We start from the raw sequence: 14,767 nt of genomic DNA, 5'->3' as shown, positions 1-14,767 counted from the left end.
AAGATCAAAATCCCACATCATATGATTTATAACTTGAAAACATGGGGATTACATGGGTTCATAAGGGAAAATATCATAAAACCATAGTGTTTCATCAATTCATGCATAGAAGATCATAATTCAATCATTTAAATCAATAATGAAAAGAATCCATGACAATTGAAGAAAACGCTAACTCAATTCGGGAATTCTACCTTTTGAAATAGATGAATTTGAGAACTCCATGGATAGAAGGAATCCATGGATGAAAACTATCATACCTTAGCCTTCAATGGATAAATTGAGACCTTAGCTTGAAACCCTAGGTGAATCCTTCTTCTTCTTCTCCAAGTCCTAGAGAGAGAATTATTTGAGAGGAGATTTGGTTTTCTTTTATGAATTTGGAAGAATGAAGTGAATGGGTTAATTTGGGGTTGAAAATACTTATATAGGGGTCTTAGTGAAGGAAAAACGACGTAGTATAGGAACTAATTAATTAGGAAAAGACCCAACTACCCCTGAACTTAACTGCTAGCTGTGACCCATGAGACCCCACTAACAGACCATGGTCAGGACGACAGACCGTCCTACACGGCCATCGATGGAGATCAGAAACTTACACATGAAGGTCTTGGACTACGGACCGTGGTTCAACCAACGGTCCGTTTGCCTAGCCGTGGTTCTAACCCTTTTCTGGGTAGTGCCAGTATGTCAACCACGGACCACACCTACGGTCCGTGGTCCCATCCACGGGCAGTGGGTGGTCAGCATGGGTTGACACCTGCAACTTCTGGAAATGGGTAGATTTCCCTTTTTCGGATACGGGGTGTTACAACAATCTACATTAATAATGATTTATATACCCGGCAAAGCTATAGTTCAATGTGAGTATACTTGAATTCCTTTGTGTGAGTGAAATTGCATGACATATAATCTTGTGATATTATATTCATAATTGTAAGTGAGATTATTATCTCTTGTGTGAGTGGTTTATTCTTCAAGTGAATGTTGAGGTCTTTATTTCAGTTGAGCTACATGAATGCAATAAATTCATGTAAATCCTTAGGAAAACCTTGAAGGTTGATGTCATAGGCTTGAGATACTTTTAAGTTGTACTTGAATGAAATATTGTCCCAAATTTGTGTTTGAAAAGTTGATTGAAAATGAGAATGATTTTGAAAGAAGAAAGCCTTTGCCTTTTCTTGATGGTGGGATCAATTGTAAGTTATGTTTGTATATATAGTGTTTTATTTTGAGTCTTCTATTTTTAATGTTTTTGTGTCTTAGTGTATAATTATGCATATCATATCGCGTGTATGGCTGAGTGTCAATGAGTAATACAGTTCAAGTTTGGAAGTTTGATGAGTTGTTATTTTACCAACTTATTAAACTTTATTCATGAATTATTTCTATGTTTTAATGCTAATGGAGGAGATTTTAGGCCCTAGTTCTCTCATGTGCATATATTTCTGACAAAATGAAAATTGAACGATTTGGAACGAAAATTCACTGAACACACCGACAAGGAACCGACGTCCAGGAGGAGAAGATCGACGTTCTGCTGACTGGAAAGGGAGAAACGGTCTTAAGCATTGACGTTGAACAATTAGGCATGACATTCCACCGATCCAAACATAGGTTCAACTATGAGGAGACGCATTGAAGCGGCATTGCAACCAATGGTGGACGTTGTGTATTGGCGTTCCACCGATGCAGCGAAAGTGAAATACAAAAGTTCGGAGGCAAACTCGAATTTCATGGTGAAAGTGTTTCCTTTTGGAAGGTTTTAAGGAAAGAATGATAATATGCGTAATTATGTACTCTTATCATCTATTTTATTGTAGTAGAAAATAGACATTATAGAAGTTCTTACTTGCCCAAGAAGATAACTCAAATTTGTACATCTTCAAGCTTGGATTCGACTTTGGTTATTGATTATGCGTGAAATTGAGTTTTTCTTTATGAGTATAACTTTATTTCTCCATTTATGAGTAGCTAAACTTCTAGCTAGGGGTGTGTGCGCAAGATGTGGGTGTAAAACTTAATAAGTAGCGATCAAGGATATGTTTGGTATGAAGGATTTCCAATTTTCTCATTTTTGATTGGCTTAAATATTTTCCAAATCAACTTATTTTCCTCAAATTTAAGAAAAATGTCTTCTCTTCAAAAATTAAGGAAAACATTTTCCAAAACTCTACTTCATCCTTCAATCTTTTTTTCTTACCTTATCTCGTACCCCGCACCCGACATTTCTCATCCCGAAAAAAAAATTATTTTTTAAAATTTTCTTATTTTTTAAATTTCAAATATTTTTACCCCTAAGCCCAAACCAGCCTCCCTCCCCAAAACAAAAAAAAAAACATAAAAAGTTAAAAATTATATTTTAAAAAATATTTCAAATTTTAAGATTTTTTTTACCTCACCCAACACCTACCACCCTTACCTCCCCCCCTCCCCACAAAAAATATTGTTTTGGTTAAACATTTACGCAACCGCCCCCTCCACTCCCTACCCAGGCCAACTTTCGTCAAAAAATAAAATTGTTTTTGAAAAATATTTCAAAAATTTAAAAGTTTTCATTTTTATGCCACCCCAACCCCTACCCCCTAGCCGCACTCCCCTCCCCTCTAAAAAAACATGAAAAAATTATTAATTTTTTTAAAAAAAATTTAAATTTTTTGATTTTAATGCCACTCCTACCCCTACCCCAGCCATCCCCCAACTATCACCCTCGTCAGAAAAAAATTATTTTTTTTGAAAAATAATTCAAATTTTTAAAATTTTATTTTTTACGCCACTGGGTCAAAAATTATTTTTCTAAAAAGTATTTTCTAGTCTCAAGCCAAAAATAAAAGATATTTTCTGAAAATATTTTTCATTCACCAACCAAACATTTTCAGAAAATATTTTCTACTCACTAACCAAACATGAAAAAATAAGTTAAAAATCCACTTATTTTCTAGGAAAACACTTTCTATGGAAAACATTTTCCTTCATACCAAACACACCCTAAATAGTTCTACACTCAATTGTTATGCATAGATTTGTTGTTGTCTTGAAGTTTTAATTAAAAATCAATGATTGCAAACAATGATTAAACTCTCTAACACTATTTTGACTTGAGAAAGCAAAATATAGTTGGGTAAGACTTCATTAGTGAAGACTTGAGAAATTTGTCATGAAATAGTTTAATCTGATTTTATTTCTCATTGAAGGGTAGAGCTAGAGACCAAATGCTATCTATGTATTGACTGATTTGAAATTGACTAATCATTGCCTATTTTGTTGAAACCTCATTATAATGCATACACCCCTAGTCGTCTCCATCTTGTTGAAACTAGTTCGTGTTGACTTCATGCAATTGATACTTGAAATCAAAGTAATTTAGTGTTTCCAAATTCCCCCCAATTTTATATACTTGTCTGAGATAACATGGTATTAGTTAAATTTGAATTGACAAATCAGTTGAAGCATAATCCTCTTTGTTAGTCCTTGTGGTTCAACCCCGACCTCGAATGTTGGATTTTGTTTATGCATATGGCCACCTATGCCTTATATGCGAGGTATAGTTGAGCATTATCAATACTACTTACTCATTAGAGTAGTTTTTAGTAACATAAGTCTTTTGCAACCAATTCTAAGAAGCAACAACACTTTTGTCAAAAATTTGCCAACACTAACTATGGGTTAAACACAAATTTGGATATAAGTTAAATAGCAGGGTGAAAAGTAGCTACTGAGTACAATTCCTAGGTCACTTTTCAAACATCATGTACATTTCAATAGGTTGTAACATCTTTCCTGATGATAAAGCAGAGGCAGACATTCTTCTGTAGCGTCGTCTGTCCCAAACTCATATTTGGCTATCCTAACTCCAAAGTAGAATTCGGGTTTAGGTTAAAACCTAAGAATTCCCTCAACTCATATTTTTGCTATAAATTTAAGGTTCGATTCTCCAGTGTGGACACAGCCTATATACCAAAGGAGATAAATTCTCACCCCCTTCAAATTATATTCTAGCTGTCACTGTGAAAATTAGTGGTACATAATAGCCAACAGCTCTCAAAAAGGTGGTTCATCCAAAGAAAAGAACTTGCGTATAGGAGAAAACAGCAACATCTTCAGTTATATCACATATAGTTTATAAGGAATCCAAATGTTAGATCCACACCATAGCTGGTGATCAATAAAGCACTTGGGCAACAGTTAGACTCTAAGAGAGTAATAATGAGATGATGTAAGCCCCATCACAAGAAAAGTTTCATCTGCTTCTTCACTAGAAAAGTTTTCTATATTCATCTGCCTCTTCAGCCATCTCCTCAATGCTTCTGTCTTTCCTTTCCTTGTCCAAATCAAGTGACTGCTTCATCTCTTTCTCCTTCACGTCCAACTGTATGAACAATGCGAAGGATTAATATAATTTATGTTTCAAATCCACCCAACTAAGTATGACCAATCAGTAGCAGATATTTGAATCTTACAGCATCATAAATCTCATCATTCTTTTCAAAATCGCCACTTTTCCGTGGGATGATGTGAATATGAACATGAGGAACTGTCTGTCCTGCCTGGGGTCCATCCTGAGATTTTAACAGAAACAAATAACTTAGCACCAGCTTTCCAAGCAGAGGATAGGCCAAAAAACAAAATACATATTAGAAAATGCAAGGAGTATGCACAATTCCAACACAGTTAAAATCCACCTATCCATTTTATATCAACATTGATGCGGAGAAAACTTTATAAATGTCAAATTCTGCATTTACATGTCTTTTAGAAAATTTCAGCATATCAGAATCTGTAGTATTTTTTGAGAACATACAACATTATGGTTAAAGATAACAACAAAGCCTACTTACTTGGATTGTAAATGTAAGAGAAGATGCCTTGTGGTATGACTCAAGTTGTTTGCCAACTTTTTGTGCTGTAATCCACAAGTCGCTAGTCTCATCAGTAGTAAGCTCAGCAAAGCGTTGTACTTCACGCCTTGGGCAGACAAGCACATGTACATTTCGTTAAGTATACCAAAGTAACCATAGCAAAGTTTTTAAGATTGGAGATAACTGAGGCTCTAAGCATATTAGCAAAATGTTTAGAAGAATGCCACCTCATACTGCAGGTCAGAGGAAAAGAAAAAAAAATGCGAGCGTTTTAAGAAAGTAATATGATGTAGAGTATTATGTGTGCAAAAGCCAATAAAGCACAAAACAGAACCTATTACAGTGGTGGGAGAAAATTAAAGTTACAGATATTTCAAAAGATTGGAACAAGCATCATTTCCAATAGACAACAATTTGTTCTTAACTGTCTATCATAATTCAAGAAATATGAACTCATAATGATGGTCTTTGAAAAGTTTATTAACTGTATTTGGAGGATGAGTCTATGAGAGCAATCATATAAGCTACAGTAGTCCCTTAGGGGAACATTGGTAAAATTGGAATGATAGACAGAACTCATACAGGGTACAGCAAATAACACTATTTTTATCTGGTTGCGAACTTTCATGCTCCAGTTAAGGGAGCCAACTCCTACGTGTTGCAGAGTTTTAACATAAATTAGTATATTATCAGACAAGACAAAACATATCCTTAGAATTTCCAAAGCAAGTTTAATTCATATATGTCCAGAGGGTATCACAGCTAGCTTTTTGGATGTCTTTTCTGCATCTACTGAGGAAAGTAGCACAACTAGAAGAGAATAGCGGTAAAGGAGTGAACCAAGGGTAAATACAACTGCCAACAAATTTTGATCAAAGATGGGAGTCAAAGAGAGATGAAGATGTTATTTCAATCAATTGCTCAACACAAATCACGAGGAGAAATTACATATTTTGATACATTCATGATAGAAATCTTTAAGTTAGGTCTGCAAAAGTAAAGGATACCATGAATAATATGAGAGATAGAAAAGTATGTTTTCCTCATGGTATCCAGTAGAGTAGTATGGAAAACGAGGCTATTTAATGTTATACTAACATCTGGGAAGAGTCAAACAAGTGAAAAAAGTACTTTGTTTCGAATATATACAAACAAAAGAGAGATTCAAAGTCTTGCAAACTAACATGGTATTATGTGTATGATTCACATCATGAAGCTTTGGAAATAGATCATAGATTTAGGGAAACTACAAAGATGATGGATAACCAATTTGCATGGTAGATTTATAACAATGTTCCTAGTTTTGCTAAAAAGATTGAACGAAATTTATAGAGATAGGATAAAGGATCTCCATAAGATATTAATTAAACTAGAGATGGAGAAAGCATCTAATACAAGTGTGAAGAAAAGACCTTTAGTTGGTACTTGAGAAGAAAGTAATTCATATCAAATACACACATCTCAAAAATGATATATGAAAGAGTGTTCAAAAGTGATGGAACAGAGAGAGAAGGAGATACGGAGGAGATATAAAGGAGTTTCCATTAAGGATGGATTTATACAAAGGATCTACACTAAGCACATTCTTGTTTAGCTAGTTATGAGAGAGCTAATCAATATTCAATAGCATGTAGGATGAGGTTACATGGTGCATGCTCTTTACAAATGATTTAGTATTGATCGACGAAACTAGAGTTGACCAAAAGTTGGAGATATGGAGAAGTATTCTAGAAAGTAAGAGTTCCAGAATAAGTAGAACGAAGACAACATCTAAGCACTGTAAGCATCTTCATAAAGAATATGTAGGTGAAGTAAAAAAAAATTCATTACAATTTGAAGAGATTAGACAGGATTATAGTGTCTAAGTGCAGACAATTCAAATATTTAGGCTAATCTTTTAGGAGAATAGCTAGATAGATTAAATGTAAAGGCAGCCCGGCGCACTAAATCTCCGGCTATGCGCGGGGTCGGGAGTAGGCCGAACCACAAGGGTCTATTGTATGCAGCCTTAACCTGGATTTCTGCAAGAAGTTGTTTCCACGGCTTAAACCTGTGACCTCCTGGTCACATGGCAACAACTTTACCAGTTACTCCAAGGCTTCCCTTCCCAGATAAATTAAATGTAATACATGACATTAAAAAACGATGGTTGAAAGAGAGGAGTGATAAGGAATCGACTTAAGAGATAATAAACACAATAAGATGAAAGCAACTACTATAGAATGGTTGTAAAAGTAGCAATTCTGCATGAGGGGGAATTTTGGGCCCTAAAGCTCAACACATCCACAAGACGTGAATATTCAGATGGACAAGATTAGAAATGACCATATAAGAAAGGGAGTGTAAGTAGTTTAGCTATGATCTTCTTCTTCACAGACCTTATATGCATCAGCATTGGTCTATATGTACAGAACTGAAAATGTTTTAGAACAGATGGGGTAGACCTCAAAACACGTAGAAGAAAACCGTCTAAGAAAATCTAAACCTCTAGGAAACAATGCAGATTTAATACCTAAGAACATAACAGAACAGAAGAAAAATATGCTTGATTGTTCTTGTTACATTTACATAGGGATTGGTTTTTTTATAGGTCATTATATAATGGTTGTGACTTGTATCCATGCAACGATAAGTGTGGGACTTAAAAAATATTAACTTTTTTATTTTAAGAAAAGAAGATCTCTAATTTGAAAACAAAAAACAAAAAAAACCTTGAATTACCTTACAAAAGAAATAATATAAGTACTTAGTACAGAATAAAATAGACCTAAACAGAATGGACTGGATGATACGGGTTCAATTGAGCATAGTTGCTATACTAGCTGACCGATTGAGAGTGAGTCACCATTTAAAAGAGTGCTGGACTTTCTAAACTGATCACAGAGGCATGTTTTATTTGCACATATACACCCAAATACATATGTGTTTTTGTTGTGGATGCGAGGAAGTTAATTAATTAAGTATTTGTTTATATTTTTTAAGTAGATTTATTTATTATTTATTTATAATTTAAGTAGTTTTATTTATTATTATAGAATAGGGTTTTATGTTTCATAGCTTCATAAGGATTAGGTTAATAAACCACAGTCCAAAGAAATTTGGAATTCTGTCTTCGAGAAATGTGAGAAGAAGTTGGTCAGATGGAAAGCACAATATTTATCAAAGTGGGGCAGACTCACTTTGATAAATGCAGTCTTGGATGCCCTTCCTACGTACATGCTAACTTTGTTCCCAATACCTGCAGGAGTAGTACAGAGATTGGATAAACTAAGAAGGGTTTTTTCTGTTAAGTAAACAAGGAAAAAAAGGAATACCATCTGGTAAAATGGAAAGTTCTGATCACGGGAAAAAAACAAGGAGGATTAGGCATCAAAATTTTGTAGAACCAAAGCAAGGCTCTAAAGCTGAAATGGTTGTGGAGATATGCTCATGAACCACACTCAATGTGGAGCAAGGTGATTAAACTGAAGTACGGAGAGATGGATTCATGGGTCACCAAGGAAGCAACCAATCCCTATGGTGTTACCGTTTGGAGATCAATTAGAAACTGGTGGCCTTTCCTAAGGAATCATACTACTATAACAGTACACAATGGTATCAGGACACGATTCTGGAAAGATAGATGGCATGGAAATCAAAATTTGTCAGAGATCTTCCCTGACATCTTTGACTTACCACTACATAAAGACAAAACAGTGGCTGAAATGTGGTCTCCCCAAGGTTGGGATCTATCTCTCCGAAGGAATTTAAATGACTGGGAAGTTTGTAGATTAGTTGAGTTCTTTAAAAGGTTGGAATCATTTCAAGGTTTGAAGGAAGGGGAGGACTGCCTACGGTGGACAGAGCACAACAGAGGATGATACAAAGTGAGCTCAGGTTACAAGGTCATAAACAGGGCTCCTCTAACCCTCAATTGGCCTCAGAGACAAATCTGGAAAGCCAAAATTCCACTCAAGGTGGCATGCTTCACTTGGCTGCTAGCAAAGGAGGCAGTACTAACACATGGGAATCTGAGAAAATGAAACAACATTTTGGTGACACATTGTTGTTTATGTGGGGAAGCAGCTGAGACAGTTAGGCATTTGTTCTTACATTGCAAAACCACTGATCAACTATGGAAGATTTTCATCAATCTCAGATGCATTCAATGGACAATGCCTAGCAAGATTGTTGACACTATCTCAAGTTGGGAGGAAGCAGGAATTGAGGCAAAGAATAGAAGTTATTGGAGGACCATTCCAGCATGCATCTGGTGGACCATTTGGGAAGAAAGGAATGCTAGAAGCTTTGAGGATAGAAACAGATCCCTACAAATGATCAGAACATATTGTATTCTGTTATTATGTTTTTGGTGTACAACGAGTTCCCCCGTAGATGCAGAAGCAATCCTAGAAGTATTAGAATCATGCTAGGCTTGCTGTTTTTGTTCCTAAATTTTCATACTTTTTTGTAAAGGGGCTTTCAGTACTACATAAGTACAGGTTTATAATATAAATCGTTACCTTCTCTAAAAAAAAAGGATTAGGTTAAGTTATAATTATTAGTTTGAAATAGGATTTAGGTCTCCTACTTTCAAAAGAATTTAGACTTCCTATTGATGTAATAAGACTCCTATTTAAAGGGGCTTTTGATGATAAACAGGCAAGTCATTTTTCAGCAAAAAGCAAGAGATTAGAATTCTCTCTTCCATTGTACTCTAAGGATTCACTCTCCCTTTAAAGAGCTGAAGAGATCAGAGTTCTCTCTTTTAATGAACTTTAAGGTTTCAGCCTCCCTTTAACGAGTTAATTTATATATCGCCCTATGAATCGATCCTTCCCTAAAGATTCATAACAATTTGGTATCAGAGTCTTAACATAATGGGCGATGAGATCACTTCCAGATTTTGAGAAGAACGTGTCATTACAGAAACCCTAATAGACTCTAAAATTGCAGCAGTGGAACAACGCCTCAGTGAAAAAATTATCCAAGTCATCCAAGAACAATTGTTTAGATTGGGAGTTGGCTCCAGCAACCCATCGACCTGAGTCATATAGCGCCCACAAAACTGGTAGATCAACAATTCCTGCTACTAAAGGCAATACACCACCTATTCAACTAGCCGATAAGAATCATCCAACAAGTGGTAATTCACCTTTGATAGTGCAAAGTTATGCAAAGATGAATTTTCCCACTTTTAACAGCATCAACAACCCATTAAATTGGTCACATCATTGTGAGCAATTTGGACCTCGTAAAGGTAGCAACCTGATGGGTGAATTAGTCACGCTTCAGCAAACTGATAGAATTGAAATTTATCAACATCAACTTCAAGATAAATTGGCTAGGACTGGAATTGGACAATTAAGCTGATACTATTTAAGATCTTTTGAATGATTGTCCCGAAATTTGAGCTTGAGGACAAAATGTTGTGGATGCGAGGAAGTTAATTAATTAAGTATTTGATTATATTTTTTAAGTAGATTTATTTATTATTTATTTATAATTTAAGTAGCTTTATTTATTATTCTAGAATAGAGTTTTATGTTTCATAGCTTCATAAGAATTAGGTTAAATTATAGTTATTAGTTTGAAATAGGATTTAGGTCTCCTACTTTCATAAGAATTTAGACTTCCTACTGATGTAATAAGACTCCTATAGAAAGGGGCTTTTGATGAATAAATCGGTAAGTCATTTTTCGGCAAAAAGCAAGAGATTAGAGTTCTCTCTTCCATGAACTCTAAGGTTTCAGTCTCTCCTTGAAGAGCTGATGAGATCGGGGTTCTCTCTTTTAATGAACTCTAAGGGTTCAGCCTCCCTTTAACGAGCTGATAAGATTCATAACAGTCTTGCATTAAAAGAAATATCTAAGCATAGGGTGACTGGACAAAAACATACTAAAAGTAAATTGAGGAGATAAACAAGCGCCATATTCTAGCTTCCTCACTATCATCACAACCAACTATATTCACAAAAATAATTATTTAATGAATCTCCATCAACCGTTCAATTACAGAGTGCACAAGGATATGACCTGCATGAAAAGAAAAGAGAGCTCAATAGATGGTATTCATGCAAGAACTGAAAATGATGACATAAGTATAAAACTTTTGTTTTTCCAGATACATAAGAAATATGAATAAATACCACAACGTACAATGGACTAGCAGAAGAATATACAAATAACAGAAGTATGAATTGAAAAAGGAAGTAGCAAAAGGAACACACTGAGCATAAAGATAATCTGTTCTCGGTGTTTGTTTATACATTGGTCGGAGAAGATTTTTGTATAAAAATAGCAGAATCAAGATAATTTCCATAGATTCCACATCCTAAGCAGTTTGGTTCTGACAAATTACCAAATCATCATAGTAGAAGTGTTGTAAGTGAGACCTTAGTCTAGACCTACGTTGCTCAGTCTCTTTAAAAGTGCTAAGGGGTGCGTGTCGGATCCTTCAAAAGTAGTGCATTTTTGGAGGATCTGACACTGGTGCTGCAACAATTTTTGGAGTGTCCGAGCAACATAGGTCTAGACTAGCAGCTAATTTACAGCCATAGGATCAAGCACTACCAATTGTCTGATGTCCAAGTTAGGATAGTGTTCATTTTCCTAGTATGAGGCATTGAATGTGTCTAGGGCCGAATAAGCAAAACCCAATAAACATGCAATCACTGTGCTATCACTTTATTAATTATGCAGTCCAACTTTGATCGTCACCGGGCATATAGGGTGTTTGACTAAGTTTATAAGTTGTTCAAACTAGCTTATAAACACTTTTAGCTTATTTACGCATTCGGTAAACACCAAAGTACTTTATAATCAAGATACACACCAAAGTACTTATAACTCCAAAATCAGCTGAAGTCATAAGTTGGTCATCCCCAACTTATGGTTAGACTCAAATATCTTTCCAAAACAAACCTCCTAACTTCCTGTTCACTTGATATTTGTTTTATCCTGAATATTTTTTCTAATTCTCAACATATCTTTCCCAAAAGAAAACTTCCAACTTCCTCATCATCGGTATCCATCGTTCCTCGTTCGCAGTGTTTTGGACGGCGAGAGGCGACAAAAGGCGACAAGGGCCTGGCGAGGCGAGCGGCGAGGCGCTCGCCTTTTTGAATCGAGGCGCCAATTAATACCAAATAAGTGGGTATATATATATATAATAAAATATTACTAAAAATATTTATGAAATATATATAATAATGAATTGCATATTTTGATATAATTACATACAAAATAAGAGGAGTATAATTGTTAAAGAAGAGAGAAAATATAATAAATATTAAAATTATAATTTATTTTATAAATAAAAAAGGACACACTTATCTAGAAAACCCTTTGTCTCTAGTTTTCTTTTTCAAGAAAAGTTGAAAAGACTCTACTTTTTGAAAAAAGATAAAAAAAGCTGTACTTCCTTTACTTTTCAAGAAAAAACTCATCCTCTTCTTCTTCTCTCTTCTTCTCTATACTTTACTGTAATTTTCAAGAAAAAACTCCTCCTCTTCTTCTTCTTCTCTGTACTTTTTCAAGCTCAGCAGCAGCAGCAGACGCGAACTCGTAGCAGCAGCAGTCGCGAACTCACAGCAGCAGCAGTCGCGACAGTCGACTTCAAGTTTCCAATTGCAGCAGCAGCAGTCAGCAGTCGCGAACTCTAATTCCAGTCGAGGGATTGATTTCAAGTCTCCGGTCGCGAAATGAGGAGCAGCAGTCGCGACATAAGTTTGAAAAAATACCCAAAAAAAACCCTAATTTGATTATTTGGCTTTTTAATTATTAAAATTCAGACTTTTAAAAAAAAAGAAGAAAAAGGCGACGCCTATTGCATCGCCAATTCCACGTCACCCCTCGCCTTGGCTCGCCTTTTTGATCTCGCCACGCCTTGCCTGAAATAGGCGCAAACCCCTCGCCTCGCCTCGCCTTGTCGCCAAAGGCGAGAGGTGCTCGCCTTTAAGAACACTGCTCTTTCGTTCTCTTTTTTTTTATGACCGTGATATCCGAGCCAACTTTTGTGCACCTTGACTAAATCCAGAGATACCCGCCACCTTCCATCAGCAACATATTTTTTTGATGACCGTGGTGTCCGGTCCAGTTTTTGTGCGCCTCGACTAATCCATGGGATACCTCCGCCTTGACTAAATCCACGGGATACCTAACATCTTCCACCAGCAACAGATACAGGGTAACTCTATCCACCAAGGCTAGGCAGATGTGAAGAATCACCTAGTGTTTTTTTGTTTCCGCTGAGTTTTGAACCTGAGACCTTAGGGTTCTCAACCACTTAATTGATCACTAGGTCACACCCTCGGGTGCCTCCGTTGTTTCTCTTTTTCTTTACAAACATACTTTTAAATTTATAATTTTTTTACGAAACTTTTAATGGTACTCTAGTTATTCTAAAAAAAGAACAACTTATCAACACTTCTTTTACCAAATACATCAACTGCTTATTAGTTGTTTCCTATGTTGCTCGGACTCTCGCACCTGTGTCGGATTCACCAAAATGCACTACTTTTGCAGTATCCGATATGCATCATTCGACATTTTTGAAGAGTCCGAGCAACGTAGGCAGTTTCAACACTTATGTCCAAACACATAACTACTTGTTTATCAAATACATTTCATTACTTAAAAATGTTTTTTAGCATTTACAACTTATCATGTATTTACAATCAGCTAATCCTGACAGGCTGATAATGATGAAAATTATTCTTGTGACATTTTATCGTGAAAGCTTGGCCTTTAATTTTCCAACCATCCAAATGATTTGTGTTGATTGTTATGTGTTGTTGAGTACACCTTCCAAAGGTATCACCCCCTCTAGCAAGGGATATGTTTCAGAAAATACAGAAGTTTTAGAACTAGCACGACATTAGGAATGTTACTAACAGTACTAAATTCACATAACAGTTGGTGCCACTGTCCTGATGGTGATCAATGTGTAAAGCCTCCTAGCCTCATAGTTTTAGAATGATATTAATTGAAAAATACATGTCCTATCACAACTAAAGCAGCACTTCAGATTTGTCCTTTTGGTGGGGAAAATCAATAAATTTTTTTCTGAATAACCGTTTGATATTACAGCTCAAAAAGATCATATTTTGGAATCCTACGAAGAAAGCATCCCATAGTTTGAAGTTGATGAATTTTTCGGTAAAAAAAAAGGGTAAAGGAACAAATTAAAAAAAATACAAGAAATCCAATTTAGATGGGAAATACCAGGAAGAAGGGGGCGGAGGTTGACCAAGGCATAGGAGAAATCAGTGGAATAAAAGACTTCTTTTTTGTCAATCTTGTATGGCCCAAACATATAAGAAGTTGCCTCCATCTGCGTTCCAATTTTCAGCAAACAAAAAAGACATGTTAATATGGGAAAACAACCAAAAATAATGAAACCAAACAAGATTTCAGTAAGGAGAGAGACAAGCCTTAGACTGGGAATGGCTGCTTGAAGAGGAGATTCGCGCTAAGGGAAACAAATGATTACTCGCCTTACTATGAAATTGAAGGAAATTTGACAATGGAGTCGAGTTATGCTTTAACATTTCTAGGTTTCTATTCTATTCTCCTTTTCTTCAAATTAATTCATTTTTATTCTATTCCTCAAAACTCACTCATCATTAGTTAATAATTTTTTATTTCTTAACTAGATAACTTAAGATTATGAATCATCATTTTCTAATATCCTAATATTAGAAATTTGGCATTTTCACATATATTAAAAACTTAAAAGATTAAAATTCTTACTTTTTAATGAATTTTATGTTCTACATATTTTTAATTATAAAATTTATTCTTTGATATAGTTGAATTCTCAAGATTGAATGATTTTTCGTAAATTAGTAGATTGTCATTTTCTCTATTGTGTTTGTGTTTGTGTTTGTGCAATCAAAGTATAAGATACTTAATTTTATGGTTTATTTA

General features: G+C 35.3%; 1 protein-coding gene across 1 annotated transcript; it reads right to left on the bottom strand.

Annotated features, from left to right (window-relative positions):
* Positions 1 to 3,953: 3,953 nt before the first annotated feature.
* On the bottom strand, positions 3,954 to 14,421 carry LOC102592259 (bis(5'-adenosyl)-triphosphatase). Its single transcript, XM_006355698.2, has 5 exons — positions 14,272 to 14,421; positions 14,061 to 14,171; positions 4,839 to 4,985; positions 4,461 to 4,559; positions 3,954 to 4,369 (listed from the first exon to the last, which is right to left on the bottom strand). Exons 1-5 carry the CDS (start codon positions 14,386 to 14,388, stop codon positions 4,256 to 4,258), a joined length of 588 nt encoding a protein of 195 aa, XP_006355760.1. The 5' UTR covers positions 14,389 to 14,421; the 3' UTR covers positions 3,954 to 4,255.
* Between the last annotated feature and the right edge of the window lie 346 nt (positions 14,422 to 14,767).

Source organism: Solanum tuberosum, unplaced genomic scaffold, assembly GCF_000226075.1.
Source record: "Solanum tuberosum cultivar DM 1-3 516 R44 unplaced genomic scaffold, SolTub_3.0 scf00203, whole genome shotgun sequence".
Classification (NCBI taxonomy): domain Eukaryota; kingdom Viridiplantae; phylum Streptophyta; class Magnoliopsida; order Solanales; family Solanaceae; genus Solanum; species Solanum tuberosum.
This window is presented reverse-complemented; position numbering and strand designations above follow the sequence as displayed.

Coding starts and splice junctions, on each gene's coding strand:
- LOC102592259 (XM_006355698.2), bottom strand. CDS start 14,388: ATGTTAAAGCATAACTCGACTCCATTGTCAAATTTCCTTCAATTTCAT. Junction 4,560..4,838: donor CTCTTACATTTACAATCCAA/GTAAGTAGGCTT, acceptor TTAAAATCTCAG/GATGGACCCCAGGCAGGACA. Junction 4,370..4,460: donor ATGATGAGATTTATGATGCT/GTAAGATTCAAA, acceptor TTGTTCATACAG/TTGGACGTGAAGGAGAAAGA.